Source organism: Mesocricetus auratus, unplaced genomic scaffold, assembly GCF_017639785.1.
Source record: "Mesocricetus auratus isolate SY011 unplaced genomic scaffold, BCM_Maur_2.0 Super-Scaffold_100009, whole genome shotgun sequence".
NCBI classification, from domain to species: Eukaryota; Metazoa; Chordata; class Mammalia; order Rodentia; family Cricetidae; genus Mesocricetus; species Mesocricetus auratus.
In genome coordinates, this window is record NW_024429193.1 from 60,312,934 (window position 1) to 60,329,233 (window position 16,300).

At 53.0% G+C, this 16,300-nt stretch overlaps 1 protein-coding gene and 1 long non-coding RNA gene across 2 annotated transcripts; one reads left to right on the top strand and one right to left on the bottom strand.

Annotated features, from left to right (window-relative positions):
• The first annotated feature begins 2,128 nt into the window (after positions 1 to 2,128).
• On the top strand, positions 2,129 to 8,572 carry Plekho1 (pleckstrin homology domain containing O1). Its single transcript, XM_040752212.1, has 6 exons — positions 2,129 to 2,240; positions 2,341 to 2,487; positions 5,547 to 5,687; positions 6,374 to 6,478; positions 6,794 to 6,895; positions 7,747 to 8,572. The coding sequence occupies exons 1-6, from the start codon at positions 2,214 to 2,216 to the stop codon at positions 8,449 to 8,451; spliced, it is 1,227 nt and encodes a 408-aa protein (XP_040608146.1). The 5' UTR covers positions 2,129 to 2,213; the 3' UTR covers positions 8,452 to 8,572.
• LOC121142398 lies at positions 6,114 to 7,748 on the bottom strand. The gene is made up of 2 exons (XR_005879415.1): positions 7,065 to 7,748; positions 6,114 to 6,922 (listed from the first exon to the last, which is right to left on the bottom strand). It is a non-coding gene; the product is annotated as an uncharacterized LOC121142398 (long non-coding RNA).
• Positions 8,573 to 16,300: the final 7,728 nt, after the last annotated feature.

Here is a 16,300-nt window from a genome sequence, read left to right on the forward strand (position 1 = left end):
CCTAAGTGAAGCTACTTATAAAATGTGCAACTGCAGAGTTCAGCTATGGGTGGTGCTGTCTTACAGGTGGACACGCTCAGGAATCCTCCCAGGACCTTATCTCCCTAGAGAAATTGGCTCGAGTTATTTTTGTGTTTGGTGTGTGTGTGTGTGTGTGTGTGTGTGTGTGTGTGTGTGTGTGTGTGTCAAGCTTCCTGAGTGCTGTAAAAATATGTAAAGGAAATCAGAAGTGCTTATTCTAATTTCTCACCTAAGCACTGGTCTCTGAAAACAGTGCCACTTAGATCCAAATTCAGGTGCCATGAGGTTCACCTGGTGAGAGAAATCTGCTTTAGAGCACACTGGAGAGAGGCTGGCATATGTGACCGTCCCGTGCCAACACAAAGAAGCAAAGGTGAGGATGAGCTTCCTAATAGTTCCGGTTCCTGGGAGGGAGGGAGCTGGGGGGATGGGGGCCAGCCAGAGCTTTATGTAACATCTTAAGACACAGACAGGCAGCAAAGGCTCTGCAGCCCACATGCATCTGCTCTAGGATCTGAAAATTACTTTGGTTATTTTTTATGGGTCCCTCTGCCTGATGTTTCACAGAGCACTAGCTACTGCCTGATGCTGTGCAGAGCGCCCAGGGAGACGCTAGTATCTGTAGACTAAGTGAAAGTTCCTGGGAGAGGGCAATGAGGCAAAGCCATGAATCTCTTCTGCCCCCTGAGCCACAACTTATCACTCTATTTACTCCTTGCAGTGCTGACAATTGAGCTAGACCCCCTCCTGAATGCTAGGCAAAGAGATCTACCACTGAGCCACACTCCCAGCCCATTTTAAACTATGTAAATTAGTGGAGACAGGAGGATTAGCAGATCAAGACCAGCCTTAGCTATGTAAGACTGAAAGCAGCCCAGGCTGTATAAGACCTTGTCAAAAAAAAAAAAAAAAATCAACCCAAACCATTCTTCTATGCCCCAGCCAACAAGTTCCCAAAAGCTCCTGTAGGCTAATTTCCTCAGCTATGTCTTCACACTGGTACATTTTGCTTCCTCATATAGCCTGCATCTTCTCGCTTTTTTTTTTCCATCACCTTTTAAAGAGGACAGTACTGAGTCGGGGAGATGGGAAGGGGATAGTTTGGTAAGTGCGCTCTGTGTACAAAGTCTAAAAGGTGGAGTGGGGTCAGAAAACATATTCTAATTCCTGTAACGGTAGCCTGTCAATTTGAACACGTCATTTGGTTCGCCGTGCCCGACTGATCATGTCCCAAGGGATAATGTTCCCATTCTATATGCCTTACAGAATGGTACTCAACATTTTTAAGTGCCAAGATAAGAGTATTTTGAAAGGATAAATTTCTGCATCCACCTGAAAGAGAAATCAATTCCTATGGCTGGGAAAGAGAATCTTACATATTGGGAAGGGAGGTGGGTCTGAGGTTCTTTCTTGACAGATTCCAAAAAAAAACCCAAACAACCTCCACGCCTCCAAACACAAACTTACCAACACTTCATCTTGAACGTTTCTGGAAAAAGACTATGTCCCCTGCTCTGTGGCAGGGATCTTGACTCACTTCGTGGTTGTTGTGTCTACCATACACCAGGTAATAGGTTTATTAGCTTATTGGTAGTAACTGGCCCTGGAAGACAACCCTTGGGTCCTCGCGGGCTTTCATGGGTCAGCATCCTCCTCCCTTTGCCCGGGAGGGGAACGGAGACCGCGGAGTGATGAGGGAAGCTGTCCTCAAACTTGGGCTCCCGCCCGGCCCCGTCACAAACTCGGGGCTCAGAAGGCTCGCGGGCCTCCCGGCCGCTGCACGCGTGTTTCCCGCAGGCCTCGCGGGGCGCTCACGGCCGCCGCGGAGGAGGTCGAGACGGGAACCTCCCGGAGCCCCGCTAGCCCGAGTCTGCGGGTCCGAGGCGGCCGGTCTCCCCCGGCGCCTCCGCTCCGCTCCATCCGGCTCGCCCCGCCTCGGGCCCGCCCCCATCGCCGCGCCTCCCGGTTATCCGCTCGCGCCTCCGCCGGGTGCCGGGTCGGAAACAAAGGCGGGGGGCGGGGAGCGCGCGGCGGCGCCACGGTCCGCCCTTCATTCGGAGCCCGCGACGTCAGCGGCGGCGGCCGGGGCCCGTGCGGCGGGGGCGGGCATGGGCGGCGGGGGCGGCGAGGGCCCGGCCTGCGGGTAGCGCGAGCCGGCGAGCGAGCAGCGGGCGCGGCCGCCCGATCCCGCCATGAAGAAGAGCGGCTCCGGCAAGCGGGTGAGTGCGCGGCGCGCGGACAATGGGGCCGGGGCCGGGCGGGGGCGGGGAGGGCGCGGGGACCCGCCTGAGCCGCCGCTCCGCGTCTCGCCCCGGGCAGGGGCCTCCGGATGGAAACCATCACTCTGCGGCGCCCGAGAAGGTCGGCTGGGTCCGGAAATTCTGCGGGAAGGGGATTTTCAGAGAGATTTGGAAAAACCGCTATGTGGTGCTGAAAGGCGACCAGCTCTACGTCTCCGAGAAGGAGGTAGGCGCCCTTGCCCCAGCCGTCCCGACCGGTCCCCACGGCGGCTGCTTCTCCGGCTTGCCCCGCCTCCCTCGCTGCAAGTTCAGGGGTCGCAAAAGTCCTGTATCTGCAGAGAAAAGTCACCCCGAGTGACTTTACCTGAGTGGGAATTAGGAGTTTACTTATTAAATGTGCCTGTGCGGACGCCTTTCTCAGAAGTTCTGAACGTCCGCTGCCTCTTCCCCTATTCTGGCCCTCTGAAATATGGGGTGTTTTGTTTGTTTGTTTTACTTTTTCTGCTGAAACACTCTGGTCATCTTGTCCCTCGTCCCTTCCTGCCTTTACCCCCAGCCCACCACCCCTTCCGTTCCTGTCTATAGCAAGGGGCATATGTAGGTCTCCTGAGTGGCAAGTCACCCTAAGATACAAACTGGAATCAGTCCCTGGGACCTGAGGTAGGGTAGCGAGCTGTGAATGCCAGACTTTTGTAGGAGCCAGCGCCCTGAAGCAGGCCTCTTCCTCACCCTCCACTCCACTTAAAGAGAAAACAAAAACCAAACAAGAAACTCAAGTTCTGCCCACCTTTATTTGTAGAGTGGGGAATAGAGTTAGGACTGCGAGCGTCTGTGCGTGTGCGTGCGCGTGGCCTTCACTGTAGTTGAGCGTGAAGCCATAGCCCACCCTCGTCAGACTCTAAAGCCAGGTAACTCTTGAATCCGTAACAGGAATGCTGAGAAGCCCAACTCGCCTCCCTGTGACTTTTACAGAACATGGTAGACTGTGTCCCTTCGACTGGCACTCCCTCCTTGACTGTGTTCCCTCGCCCAGAACGGGCTGGGAAGTCCTCCCCGAGTTCTAGCCCCTTCTGCTTTCAGCACTAGACACTTGCATTCTGCCGTTCTGTTCGGGTAAATAAATCCTTTTATGGTGTTGAAGCAGACACACTTGCAGCCCAAGAGAAGTACTCATCTGAAAACTGTCTACTGAGACAAGTAGAGAGAGCTGGATAGCAGTGAGCGAGGTCCCTCTTGAAGGGACCTACACTTAACGCCAGCTAGGGCCAGCTGAGGGAGGGCGTGAAGGAGACTACTTTGGAGGGTCACTGCTGCCTAGTCCCAGATCCTACAGAGAGCTCTCGCCACAGTTTTCTTGCTTTCCGCTTTTGTTTTGTCTGTTTAAAAAAACCGCAGCAAGTGTCACTGTGTGTCCCTGTCCTCCCTGAACTTCATAATGGCAGGAAACGCAGTGAGCAATCAGGAAGGGCTCCCTACGCGTCGGAGGGACACCCGAGGACAGTGAAAGCTAAGGAAACTCAGCAAGGCCTTTTTTTTTTTTTTTTCTTTTTTGGCTTGTATTTGTCCAAAAGGCAGAGCCTGGGGACATAAGTGCTTGGTCAATTGGCATATGAGCCTGTCTGTTGAGGAAGAACTACAGAGCAGAGAGATGACAGGATGACCTCTGCCTAGAGTGGCTGCTGTCCTCTGAGTCAGGAGCATCTGACTCGTCCTGGGCCCAGATGCCCCCTGCTGGGGAGGGCATTGGAAAAGAGGGACCTTCTTCAGAACCAACTCCGGGGTCCAGTGGGCCTGGGCTAAGGGCTAAAAGACACCGTTTATTCTGCCTACAAACAAAAGCTGCAGCAAACCACTAGACTGTTTAATACGTTAAAACCAAAAGCATGGTACATTTGCAATTCACATGCTGATGCAAAGAAGAAAACGTCCCTGCCCATTCCACAGTTCTGTCAGTCTTTCTTGGGAAAGCAAGGTCTCCCACAACTTCCTCCTCTAGAGGATCATTCCCTACTCTCCAAGGGCTCCCTTTAAGAGGGCTGGGGTGTCTTCTGGTCAAGGGCCAGATGTAGGAACAGATCTGTACCTCGGGGTGACTTCCTGGGAGAGGAAGCTAGGTTGAGAGTGATGCTTTGTATGTATGTGAACCCCGAGAAGGAGGGGTGATTTTCGGAGCCGCAGTCATAAATGAGGCTTCGGGAATCTGGTGTGAGGAAGAGAGAGCACAGCAGAGAACAAGGCTGGCCGTCTTTTGTGGGCGCTGGCATTTACTTCTGCTGCCCGCCCCACCCAGTCTCCTGCCCTTGCCCTTCCTCACCTCTGCCAGCCTCCTGCTCCCACAGTGCCTTATCAGCCGTGTCCAAGCAGGGGGAGCTGCCTCCCTCCCTTCCCTCAGGAAAGCAGAACAAGTGTGTCTTTCCCCTGCTGCACACACCCAGCTCTTTCCTCTCCAAGCCTTCTGGTCTCTGCTGATAGGCTCTTTGGGGAAAGAGCCAGAGAGGAGGTCCCCACATCCCAGCCTTGGTTCCTATGAATTGTTCTGGAATGTTCCTCGTGGCACCTTATCCCGTGTCCATCATAATGTTTAAGGCCTCTGGTCACTTCCCAGCCAAAAGCCCGGGAGCTCTAGCATGGGAAGAACCCCAGAGAGCCAGGCCTTGCCAGACAAACGGAGACAGATGAATATGCCCTTTGTCCCACAGCACGTGTGGTCAGCAAATGGAGAGGATGGGCAGATGAGCTACCGGCTGGTAGAGGTCTACCAAGGGAGACACGGGGCTACTTAGAGACATGTTTGCTCAGTTTCGGCTTCCTCCCGGCAGACGCGACCATTCCCAACCAAGCAAAAAGAGGGTGGCCGGCCTGCTGATCAGGAAAAGTCTCCTATACAGTCCTCCTTTAGAAGAGGGACAAGGTGGGAAGAACACTCTTGTAAGCCATAATATTCCCTGAGACCAGAAGCAGCCCTTTGTCACTTCCAGATGTCGGCTGCCACTTGCGTCTTCCTTACTTGGGATGTTTGGCTCAACCTATCACCATGTCCCTTTAAGGACTTGTAAAACTGTGTCCTTCAGAAACAGTGAGGGTCATGGGTAGAGGGAGCGCTGGAAGGGTAGCTTGTAGGGCAAGGGGGTTAAACAGAATCCCACACAAAGACTTTGGTTCTTAGACCCCTCCCCAGATAGACACCTGGGGGGAGGGGAGATAGCTTCCTTCTGCCATCTTTCCCTTTCTTCAGAAGCGGAAGCAGAGTAATTTTATCCTTGTTACACCCCAAACCTCCCCCAGGTAAAAGACGAGAAAAATATCCAAGAGGTGTTTGACCTGAGCGATTATGAGAGGTGTGAAGAACTCCGGAAATCCAAGAGCAGAAGCAAGAAAAACCACAGCAAGTTCACGCTGGCCCGATGCAAGCAGCCAGGCACCACGGTAGGCCAGTGGCCTGGCAGGCTAGGCAGGGAAGAGTCCCTGCAGGCTCTCCTTGCTGCAGCCTTGGCTGCAAGGCCCCCAGAATTGATCTCCCTCTGGCTTTTATTATCTAACTGGGGAATATTCTGTCTATTCCCTTCCCTCCAGTCAGGCCAGCCATAAAGATAGCTCTCTCCCTGCCCCTTCCTTTTCCCCCTTCACACACACACACACACACACACACACACACACACACACACACACACGCATACACGCATGCACGCACGCGCGCGCACGCACACTGGCACACACACGAGGGCACACACACGCACACACCCCTACTGTGCATACACATACATTCTCTTTAAAGAAAAACCATTGGTCCTTGTGCCCTGGTGGGTGGGTGAAGTTCAAGGGGAACCCAAGGAAACCATGCTTGTCACACTCTGTGTCTTGAGACATTTAAAGATCTCTAATATCTAAGCTTTGTTACAGCTCCCCTAATTGTCTGCAGTGTCAAGTTCAAATCCAGTGTGACTCTTAGCTCTTCCCTGATCATGTCTAAAACAACCTGTGCATTCTGCAGGCACAGACTCAGGGTTTTCTTCAGTCGTTCATGATTCCAGATGCAGAGCCTCTCTTTCCAGGAGCTGGGTGTGAGGGATGAGGTTATCATCTCTCTTTTTTTATTGGTACAACCCTCATAGGCCCCCAACCTGATCTTCCTGGCGGTGAGTCCTGAAGAAAAGGAGTCCTGGATCAACGCCCTGAGCTCTGCCATCACCAGGGCCAAGAACCGCATCCTGGATGAGGTGGGGGCCTGCTGTGGGCAAGAGCCTCTAGGGCAGAAAGCAAGGGGTGACTCGCTATGGGGGGGACCTCTAGCCCTCCCTGCTCTACTTTCTCTGCGTCTGTGAAGGCCCCGTTGTCCCTGTCTTCTCTCTGAAGTCCTTTCTCTGCTCGCCCATCCTCTCCAGCTTCCTGATGCTGAGCCAGCCTTGGAGCATCTGTGCCCATAAATCCTTCTACCTGTGGCCTGCCCAGAAATAGTTGGTGGGGTGGGCTTAGTCCCCAGTCCAGGCTAGTTGTCCTAAAGAAAACCTGGGACTCACAGTGCATCTCTTCAGGTCACCGTCGAGGAAGACAGCCTCCTTGCCCACCCTACTCGAGACAGAGCTAAAATCCAGCACTCCCGCCGCCCTCCGACTCGGGGACACCTCATGGCTGTGGTATGTAAAGCTGCAAGAGAGTAAACACTGCCCAGGGGGCCAGCTCCGTGTCAGTCCACCTCAGCTGAGAACAAGCAGGGACATATGTGGGAGTCCACCTCATGGAGGATCAAAGGCAGCCTGTCCACCCTCCATCCCCTCCCTGAGTCCACAAATCAAAATTGCTTACTCAGCACCTATCCTGAGTTCTCAGTAACTTCTGAGGAAAGAGAAAAATAGAAGTTTGTGTGCAGAGTGACACATGCTGCTTGCTGTTGGTGGCCGACCACCCTCACGAGTGAGAGTAATACTACATGTCCCACAGCAAACCATGTTCCGGGTCTAGGGAGAGGCTGTGCCTGCAGCAGGAGGGACACAGACCCAGGGTCTCCAGGGCGACCTGGCTGTGAAGTCAGGCAGTGATGAGTCTTGTAGTGGGGTGCTTCTGGGAGACCGCCCGTGTGCTGTGGCGTAGACAGTGCTGACTTCCCTTCACCACTGCTATAGCACCGTATTTAGAAATAAGAGAACAAGGTCTGTGGATATCAGAGCAGGCCAAGGGGTGTGGCCGAGAGGGCGTGGATAGAACATTCTCCTCTTCTGTGTGTGTACCTTGCTGTGAACTGTGGCCATCCCATGTGACACGTAAGAGTCCACAGTAGACACTTCTCAGGAGGCTTGTAGCAGAGCAGAGAAGGTAAGCTACAGAAAAACAAAGGGAAGAACTTCAAGTCATCGACACAGGAATCTGAAATAGCCACGGCGAGAGCTCAGTCAGGAGGGGAGGGTCCCACTCAGGGTGGGAGTGGAGGAGAGCGTCCACAGCAGATGTGTTAACGGTAGTTCCTGCCCTCTTTCACGCTCTTTCCCAGGCATCGACCTCTACCTCAGATGGGATGCTGACGTTAGACCTGATCCAAGAAGAAGACCCTTCCCCTGAGGAGCCAGCCTCTTGTGCTGAGAACTTTCGGGTGGATCTGGACAAGTCTGTGGCCCAACTGACTGGCAGTCGACGGAGAGCAGACTCTGACAGGATCCAGCCCTCTTCACACCGGGCAAGCAGCCTTTCTCGGCCTTGGGAAAAACCAGACAAGGGAGCCACCTACACCCCCCAAGCCCCGAAGAAGTTGACCTCTAAAGAGAAGGGCCGCTGCGCCTCCCTGGAGGAGATCCTGTCTCAGAGGGAGACTGCCCCCGCCCGCCCCCTTCACCTTCCAGCTGAGGAATCCACAGCCCCCCTTCCCTCCCAGCCCGGGCAGCTGTCCCGCATCCAGGACCTGGTGGCAAGGAAACTGGAGAAGACTCAGGAGCTGCTGGCCGAGGTTCAGGGACTGGGGGACGGCAAGCTGAAGGCCAAGGAGCCCCCACGGTCTCCACCCGACTCTGAGTCGGAGCAGCTGCTGCTGGAGACAGAGAGGCTGCTGGGAGAAGCGTCGTCCAACTGGAGCCAGGCAAAGAGGGTGCTGCAGGAAGTCAGGGAGCTGAGAGACCTGTACAGACAGATGGACCTGCAGACCCCCGACTCCCACCTCAGACCGAGCTCCCAGCACAGTCAATACCGGAAGAGCCTAATGTGAAGGAGGAGGGCCAGGTCTGGAATTTAGGGGGCACAGACTACTATCTCCAAATGTTGCAGGATAAAGCTTTTTTTATTTACCTCAATCAAAAAAAAAAAAAAAAACTCATTGCTCTTGCTGATGCCTGACCTGCTATGGCCTTTTCCTACCAACTTCCTTAGACAGCTCTCTGGTGAGATTGGAGAAGGTGAGCCCTGAGTCCTGAGGAGCTCTCACCATACAAAGAGTAATAAAAACGGCACTCACTGCACACAGGCCACCTGCTCCCAGGCCTGGTCAGGAGCAGGCGCGGATGCACACCCTCAGATGTCCCACTCCAGGTTCTCATTCTGAGGGTGAAATTTCAGCTGTGCAACTTGAGTTCTAGGGACACAGAGGCCAGTGCCAGCTGTCCATGCCATAAGAGAAGTGAAATGTACCCCAGGTCTGAGGAGGGTATGTGGAGCTAACCCTGGCTTCTCACCATGGGGGAGGGGCGGTCTCTGAGGCTGAGGCTGTAGCTAAGTGGTGTAGTGTTTGCCTGGCACATGTGAGGCCCTCGTGCCGTCTCCAGCATTACAAAAACAACACTGAGCTGCCTCAGCCCTCTTATCTGAGGGCTTCCTGTTCCTTCCACCAGAGATTCCAGGACCAGCCTGGCCCTCTGACGGGGTGGAGTAGCATAGGAACTGGGAGCAACTGACCCTGTGGAAGAGGTAACCTGAAAGGAAACTGGCTTGTGATGGCAGCTGTGTGGGAAGGAAGGGAAGCCAGACCGTGCCCAGCTTCCTCTTTTGCCAAGCAAGGGTTCCTTCCACCCGCCCTCCTCCGTCCTCCACCCTCCCGACAAGCACAGTGTCCCCCACCACCACCGCCGCCCCCTGACTTCCTCACGGGCTGCTCTGTGGCAGGGCCCCCACAGCTGGCTCTCTAAGGTTAAGTTTACACTGATGGTAAGGCCTAGAGTAGGGAACACAAGATCTGAATGAGCCATGAGACAAGGACAGAGTCTCTCGGATCTGGCATGCAATGGGGCTAAAGATGGGGCGTGTGCCCCTTGTCCTTGCCCCTCCTGTCTCCGTGCTGCCAGGCCCCAGAGCTTCACTAGCTTTGAGAGAAGAACAAGGTAGGATGAGCTAAGGGGACTGGGGAGAGAGTGGCTTTGGGGGAACCCCTTTGACCTCTGTTCTGTTGGGACATTATCACCTTGTAAACAAGTTGGGGGAGTCCTCCAACTAAACCATCTCAATGAAAGGGATTCCAGGTTTTCCAGCACATGTGAGTCCTGGAGATTTGAACTCCGGTCCTTGAACAGAAAAAACTCTTACCACTAAGCCATCCTCCCAGCCAGCTGGAAGACAGGCCCTTGTTTTCTTAGACCCCTGCTTTTCACTGCCATCCAAGTCTTCTCCGTGGCTATCGTTATCTAGAAACAAGAACCCTCCAGAGCCAAGGCAAGTACACAAACTGCCATGTTACTGAACACCCAGGTCCTCCTCGGGACAAAGCAAGGGGACCAGGCCTCCTGTGCCCTCAGAGTCTCCACTTTCCACAGCCCTAGCCCCGTCTTCAGAGCCAGCCATTGCTACAGGTACTAAAAGTCGGGTTAACATTACACACTGCTTGCCCTCCCATCTTTTCATCAGCGTTTTCTCTTTCTCTCCCGTCACCCCCACATAATGAAGAAAAAGGCAAAACAAGAATGACATGTGTGTCCTAACATGCCAATCACCTGTGGAACCCAGGGGAGGGAAATCACACACCCCAAAACCAGCAGCTCCCAGCTCCCCAGCAAGTGTTCCAGCACCCACACTCCACAGGGCTAAAATGAGCCTGGCTTTGAAACCACAGGGCTCTGGGTTCAAGTTCTGACTGTCACTTTTCGGTTAATCTGCCCTGGGTAAGACGGCTTGATTAGTATTTTCTCCCCTGCAAACTACCACATGGTCGGCTAGTAAAGCGCAGCCAGTGGTCTCCGCTTGTCTGTCCGTCCGTGCCTTCCAAGGCTGCCATGACTGACTAGTGAGTAGTGAACAGCAAAACCAGGTGACCAGAGCACAGCGTGCTCGAGGCCGAGGCCACAAGGCCATCGCTGGCACACCACTCTGCTTCACATCCGTGAATGGGCCACAGGCCAGGCCCATCCCTCTCGGGGAGGAGGGCACCCGAGGTCCCTCAGGCACTGTGCTGAAGACAGCTGGAAGGAGGGAAGAGCGTGATCCCTGGTCTGCAACCATTTCAGAGCTTAACACAAAGCCACGTTCCACGCTAGAAAAGCTAAATTCTACGCTTGTGGTAGGTGGCTGCCGGCGAGATCTCTGCTCCTGTAAAGATGTTTTGAACCTAGCCACCATGTCAGGATCCCAGCATGCTGTTCTGGCCTCCCTCCTGGCCCCTTTCCCTACTCCATTCCTCTGCATTATCTCTCTTCCTTCCTCCAGTCTCCATGTGTGGAGAAGAGAAGCTCTGTGGTCGCCTAGGGTGGCTTTCTGTGGCAAAGCTGCTGACAGACATTTTCATGTTCACCCTCCTTCCCAACAGCCTGGCTTTTCTGTCTTCTTACCCAAGCGAACTGGATAGGAAAACTCCTCTGGAGGCCAGGGGATGGGGAGAAGGGGAATTCGGGACACAGAGTTGAACCAAAGTGATGAGGAGACAGGTAGATTGGAGGAGAACCAGATGCATAAGTCATGGTTCAATGGCACCCCTCAGCTTTTCCTGTCCTCTCCATAAACTGTTGAGGAGGCTTGGAGGGAGCCGATCAAGGTGCAGTCCATGGCTTCCTCCATCAGGAAGGATGTCTGCGGTGTTGGTCTGGAAAGCTAACGAGTTAATTTGCATATGATTTCCACAGCATGCTGTAAGTTGTCTAGGGTGAAAAGAAGGGAGGTGTGGAGCACACATTTCTTGACCCCTTCCTCCCCACTCCAACCCCCGCAAACTGGTCCCAAGCCTAGAGCTGTGATCCTAGGGCAATAACCCTTGTCCCATTCCCCACTCACTCCAAGTACCCGGCCAACAGTAACCGTGCCCCCTTCTCCCTAGAAACACATCCCACAGGCAAGCAGCCCTTCTGCAACCCTTGAAGCCTGGCTACCATGCTCTCTCTCCCTCCCTCCCTACACTGGGTTTCTCTTTTCTGCTTTTCTCCTACCTCCCCGGCTCCCAACAACAGCAGCCAATCCCCAGCCTGCTCTAGAGCCGCACCATATATGGAGAGGTTGGAAGGAAACCCCGAGTAAAAGCAGGAGCGAACACACACACACACACACACACACACACACACACACACGGGAGGGGGGGCGCTTTTCTGCACGTGACCCTGTTCTTCTCTGTGAATACCATGAGTCCCACTGTCCCCTGTCCCTGGTTCACCCCACCCCCAAGAAGAGAGAGAGAGAGAGAGAGAGAGAGAGAGAGAGAGGAATGAAGGAATGTTTGCTCTTCCCAACCGTTATTCACACCCCAGGAGACCATCACTCCAACTGGTTGCCCCTGACCTAGATTCCCGCACTAATTATCAGCCTAACGAGAGCTAACGAACCCAACTTAGCACAGCTGAGACCCTCCAGGTCAATTAGTGCAGTCCAGTTCTGCTTGGGAAATGAGGGATGGGGTCAGGAAGTTGGGCACCGGCCTCAGCCCTAACCCAACATGACCCTCTGGTTGAAGCAAGGATGAGGAGAATGCAAAAGTTAGCAGGGACCAGTTCAAAATGGGACCTTAGCAAGTTAACCGGTGTGAGAGGAGCATTAAGGTCGGGGGACGGTTGAGAAATTTAGATCCCCAGCTTGGCATATTCAAGTCATGCCTGGACGAGGGAATTCGACTCCTGGCTTCTCCCAGCTGTCAGCACAGAGGTCGGTGGTGCAGCTTCAGACACTGGGTAGAAGCAACTTTCTGAAGAAGAGTAACTCAGAAAGTAGCCCTGCAAGCTGGGTCAGCATCATGACCTCAGTGGTGACTCCTGGTCCCCCTCCTCACTCCCCATCCTCCCTGCTGCTTTGGAAGAACTCAGAAATCACTCCTTTCAGAATTCCTATACTCAGTCTCACTCTTCGAGCTATCAAAACAGGAGAGCATTCAGTCCCTTTCTCCTAGGTGCTGGAGAGATGACTCCTGCAGAGGACCTGAGTTCAGTTCCCGGCGCCCACATCCAGGCGGTTCCAACCACCTATAACTAGAGCTCTGTAGGCACCTGCACTCGTGTGCACATATCCATGCAAGCCAGTACACACAATTAAAAATAGTCTCCTCCCTAAGTGGCAAGACCCATAGTGGACGGGCTTCCTGTCCTGGGCTAGGCTGAGGATTTGTGGAGGTGGGAAGCAGGCAGAAAGGACTTGAGGGACCCACGTGCTGATGCAGAAATGGACTTCCGCCTTCTCCCGCTTCCTCCAGCTGAGTGGCACAGGGACAGCACTCCGCACTGCCGTGCAGCCTGCACAGCCCTGGGACGGAAACAAGAACCTCACTCTCCTCGTGACCAGCTGTCGCTCTGGCACCTCTATGTGGACGATCAACAGACATCTTACACTGGCATTCCATTTATCGAAAGGTCTTTAAGGCTCCCTGTCTAGCCCCTCCAAGCTCCTCCTCTATAAGGTGGGTTTGATGTTGTCCCCACTTGTGAAGCAGGGCTGTTCCTCAGCCACTGCTTGACCTTACTTTGGACAGTGGAGCGTGCCACTGTGGACATTCCAGCCCTTGGGTCATAAGGAATCTTGCAGTTTCCACTCTGACTCTCTTAAAATTCAACTGCATGTAAGAAGCTGCAGCTAGCATCCCAAGTGAGAGACCGCATGATAAAAGACACCCGGAAACCCTACAGCTGCGTCCAGATCTGACACAGCTGAAAGCAGAACACTGTACCAAACCAGAGACCAACCACCCAGCGGAACCCTAAAGATCTGAGGAACTAGCAGCCCTTGTTAACCGGAAGCGCCGAGATTTGGAGCTGCTTTGTGAAGCAGCAATGCAATGCATGGTAAAATAAGAAACTGGTTTGGGGAAGTAGAATGTCGCCATCATTAAAGCCTAAAACAGGAGGTGTTGCCCTTGTGACCAGCAGCAGGCGGAAGCGAGAACAGCCATGAGGACACTGTTCCTAAGGCCAGAATGAGCCGGGAGGAAACTGACATTGGAGACTGGAGAAAGCTTCCCATGGTACACAGCGGTAGAATGGTTGATAGAACTGTTGCCTGTGGTAACCTGGCAGACGGCAAGTGTTCCAAGTGAGCTTGGAGAGGTCTTCCAGATGAACACTGCAAATGCCAATAGGCTTTCTTGCCGAATATTGGTAAGATATCACAAAAGAGAATAAATGATCAAGGGAACCTCCAGGCTTATAAGCAACGTTGAAAGAAAGCCCAGAGAGCCCTGGGAAGGTCTTGAGTGGAGAAAACATTCCCTGGGGGTAGTTGAGAAGAATGACCTGCTGGAGAGAGACCACCCGGCCTGGAGCAGTGCCCCCAAGGACAGCGGAGTCAGCTGGTGGTACAGCCCTGCCTTGCTATCTGAGGGGGTAAGGAAAACAGCTAACAAGCAAGAGACCTGCAGAGGTCAGCGGCCTCCCTCCGTAGTGGCTTACAAAGGGACCCTGCCTCCTGAAGTACGGAGAAAAGGGGAGAGTCCTCTCAGAAGCGCTGAGTCACTGAGGCAGGAAGCCGAGTTCAAAATGAGAGAGGCTGGTCAAGCACGGTCAGGCCTCTACAGAACCCATGAAACCGGGCATGAGGCACTTTGGTTGGTCAAAGCCCCTGACTTGTGTTTTATTTCATTAGTTTGTAGTCCTGAGGACCGAGCCCAGGCCCTCACCCATCTCAGGCAAGCTCTCCATCTGCGAGCTACACCCCAGCCCTTAACGGTCTAAGCTTTAAATCCTCCCTTCCCGCACTGCTGACTAGACATTTCTCCGTTGCTAGCGTGAACCATCACCTTTTCAGGGTTCCAGAGGCCCCACAAGAAGCCAGCCCCTGCTGTCCTTGCTGACACCTGAATCCGTAATCCCAACACAGTGCCCCCCAGCCCAGGCTTCTGTGCCAATATCACCAAAGTCTAGACCCGTGGGAGCCTCCCGGTTGGCACTCACTGTGTTAATAGTCCTTCACCTTCCTGCTGAACGGTGTTGTGACTTAGCCCTGGTTGTCTGGCAGTTGGGATGAGGTGGGGCGGATCTAGGAGAGCCCTCCTGAAACTCTATAAGGAAAGCTACTGTGTTGTCTTGAGTAGTAGCTGAGTCTGATTTCGAATAGGGAACTAATTTCCCCACTTTAACACCATGCCTCAATAAACTGCCCAGATCTGAACTTCCTTCTTCTCCACTGAGTAGCTGGAAGTACAGGTGTGTGCCACCCTAATGCCCACCTGAAGACTGTTTGACCTCCAGTTTCCTCTGAACCCTTAGTTGGTAGAGTGCTTGCCTAGCATGGGTGAGGCCTTCGGTTCTGTATCCAGCACAACATGAATGGGCATGGTGGCACCGCTCATAATCCTTGCACTCAGAAGGTGGGGGCAGGAAGGTCAGAAGTTCAAGGTCATCCTCAGCTACTTATGGAAATTGTGGCTAGCCTGGATATGTGAGACTGCTAAAAAAAAAAAAAAAAAAAAAGCCTAACCACGGATGCTGAGTCATAGAAGACACACCACTCACTCATCTACACCACGGCTCTAAGAACTGTGCTGGTGAGGAATGGCGGCATCCCTAAACTCATGGTGGCATCTGCAGGCCAGAGATGAAGATAATAATGGGATTATTGATAGAAACATTGACTTACCACCCGAGGCCCACTTCCAATCAAGAGAGATGGCTCAGAGGTTAAGAGTAGCCTTAAAAACGAAAGGAAATCCTGCCGCACTACAACACGGATGGACCATCATTAAATGAAATACAACAGCCAAGCGGTGGTGGTGCACGCCTTTAATCCCAGCACTCGGGAGGCAGAGGCCGGGCTGGACCGATAGCCTCCGAAACAATACAGAGAAACCCTGTCTCGTAAAAACCAAAAAAAAAAAAAAAAAAACAACAGTCACAAAAAGACAAATACTCGTGGTTCCACTTACAGGAGCTGTCTAGAGTAGCCAGATCCGTAGGACTAGAAAATAGAGTACTGGTTGCTGGGGTTTTGTGTGGAGGAAAACATGGAATTGTTTATTAATGGGTTTAATTTCACAATTGCAATGTGAAAAAGTCCTGGAGTTCTACTGTACAATGTTGTGAATATGTATAATATACACAGAACTATGTACGTTAAGATGATAAATCATGTTATTTTTTAACCTCAATTAAAAATAAAATATACGGCATGTGGCAGTGGCGCACGCCTTTAATCCCAGCACTGGGAGGCAGAGGCAGGCGGATCTCTGAGTTAGAGACCAGCCTGGTCTACAGAGTGAGTTCCAGGACAGCCAGGGCAACACAGAGAAACCCTGTTTTGGAAAACAAAATAATAATATACATTTTTTTCACACTGGGGATCAAATCCCGAATCTTGCACGTGCCAGGCAAGTGATCTTGTCAGGCCGGCCTCAGTCTCCAGGCCAGACGCCCCAGTCCCAGGGAGCTTCTGGCCTTTGGAGGGTCAGTTCCCAGTGGACAGAGGTTGTTTTAAAATTCTAAATCTAATGTCCTCAACCCATTTAGTCTTTGGTCTCTTTGCCCCACTCCTCTTTCAGCGTCTGCTTTAAGACTCGTGTTCCTCTGGAGAAGGACAGAGATAAACTGGCCGACACAGCCTTTGCTATCAAATAGGGATGTGTTGGCCCCAGGGGCAGGTGGGTTTCTCTGAACTCTGGAACAGCCTGGCCTACATAGTGAGTTACAGACCAGCCAGGGCTACACTAAGACCCCAGCAAAATAAGGTGTTTTTTT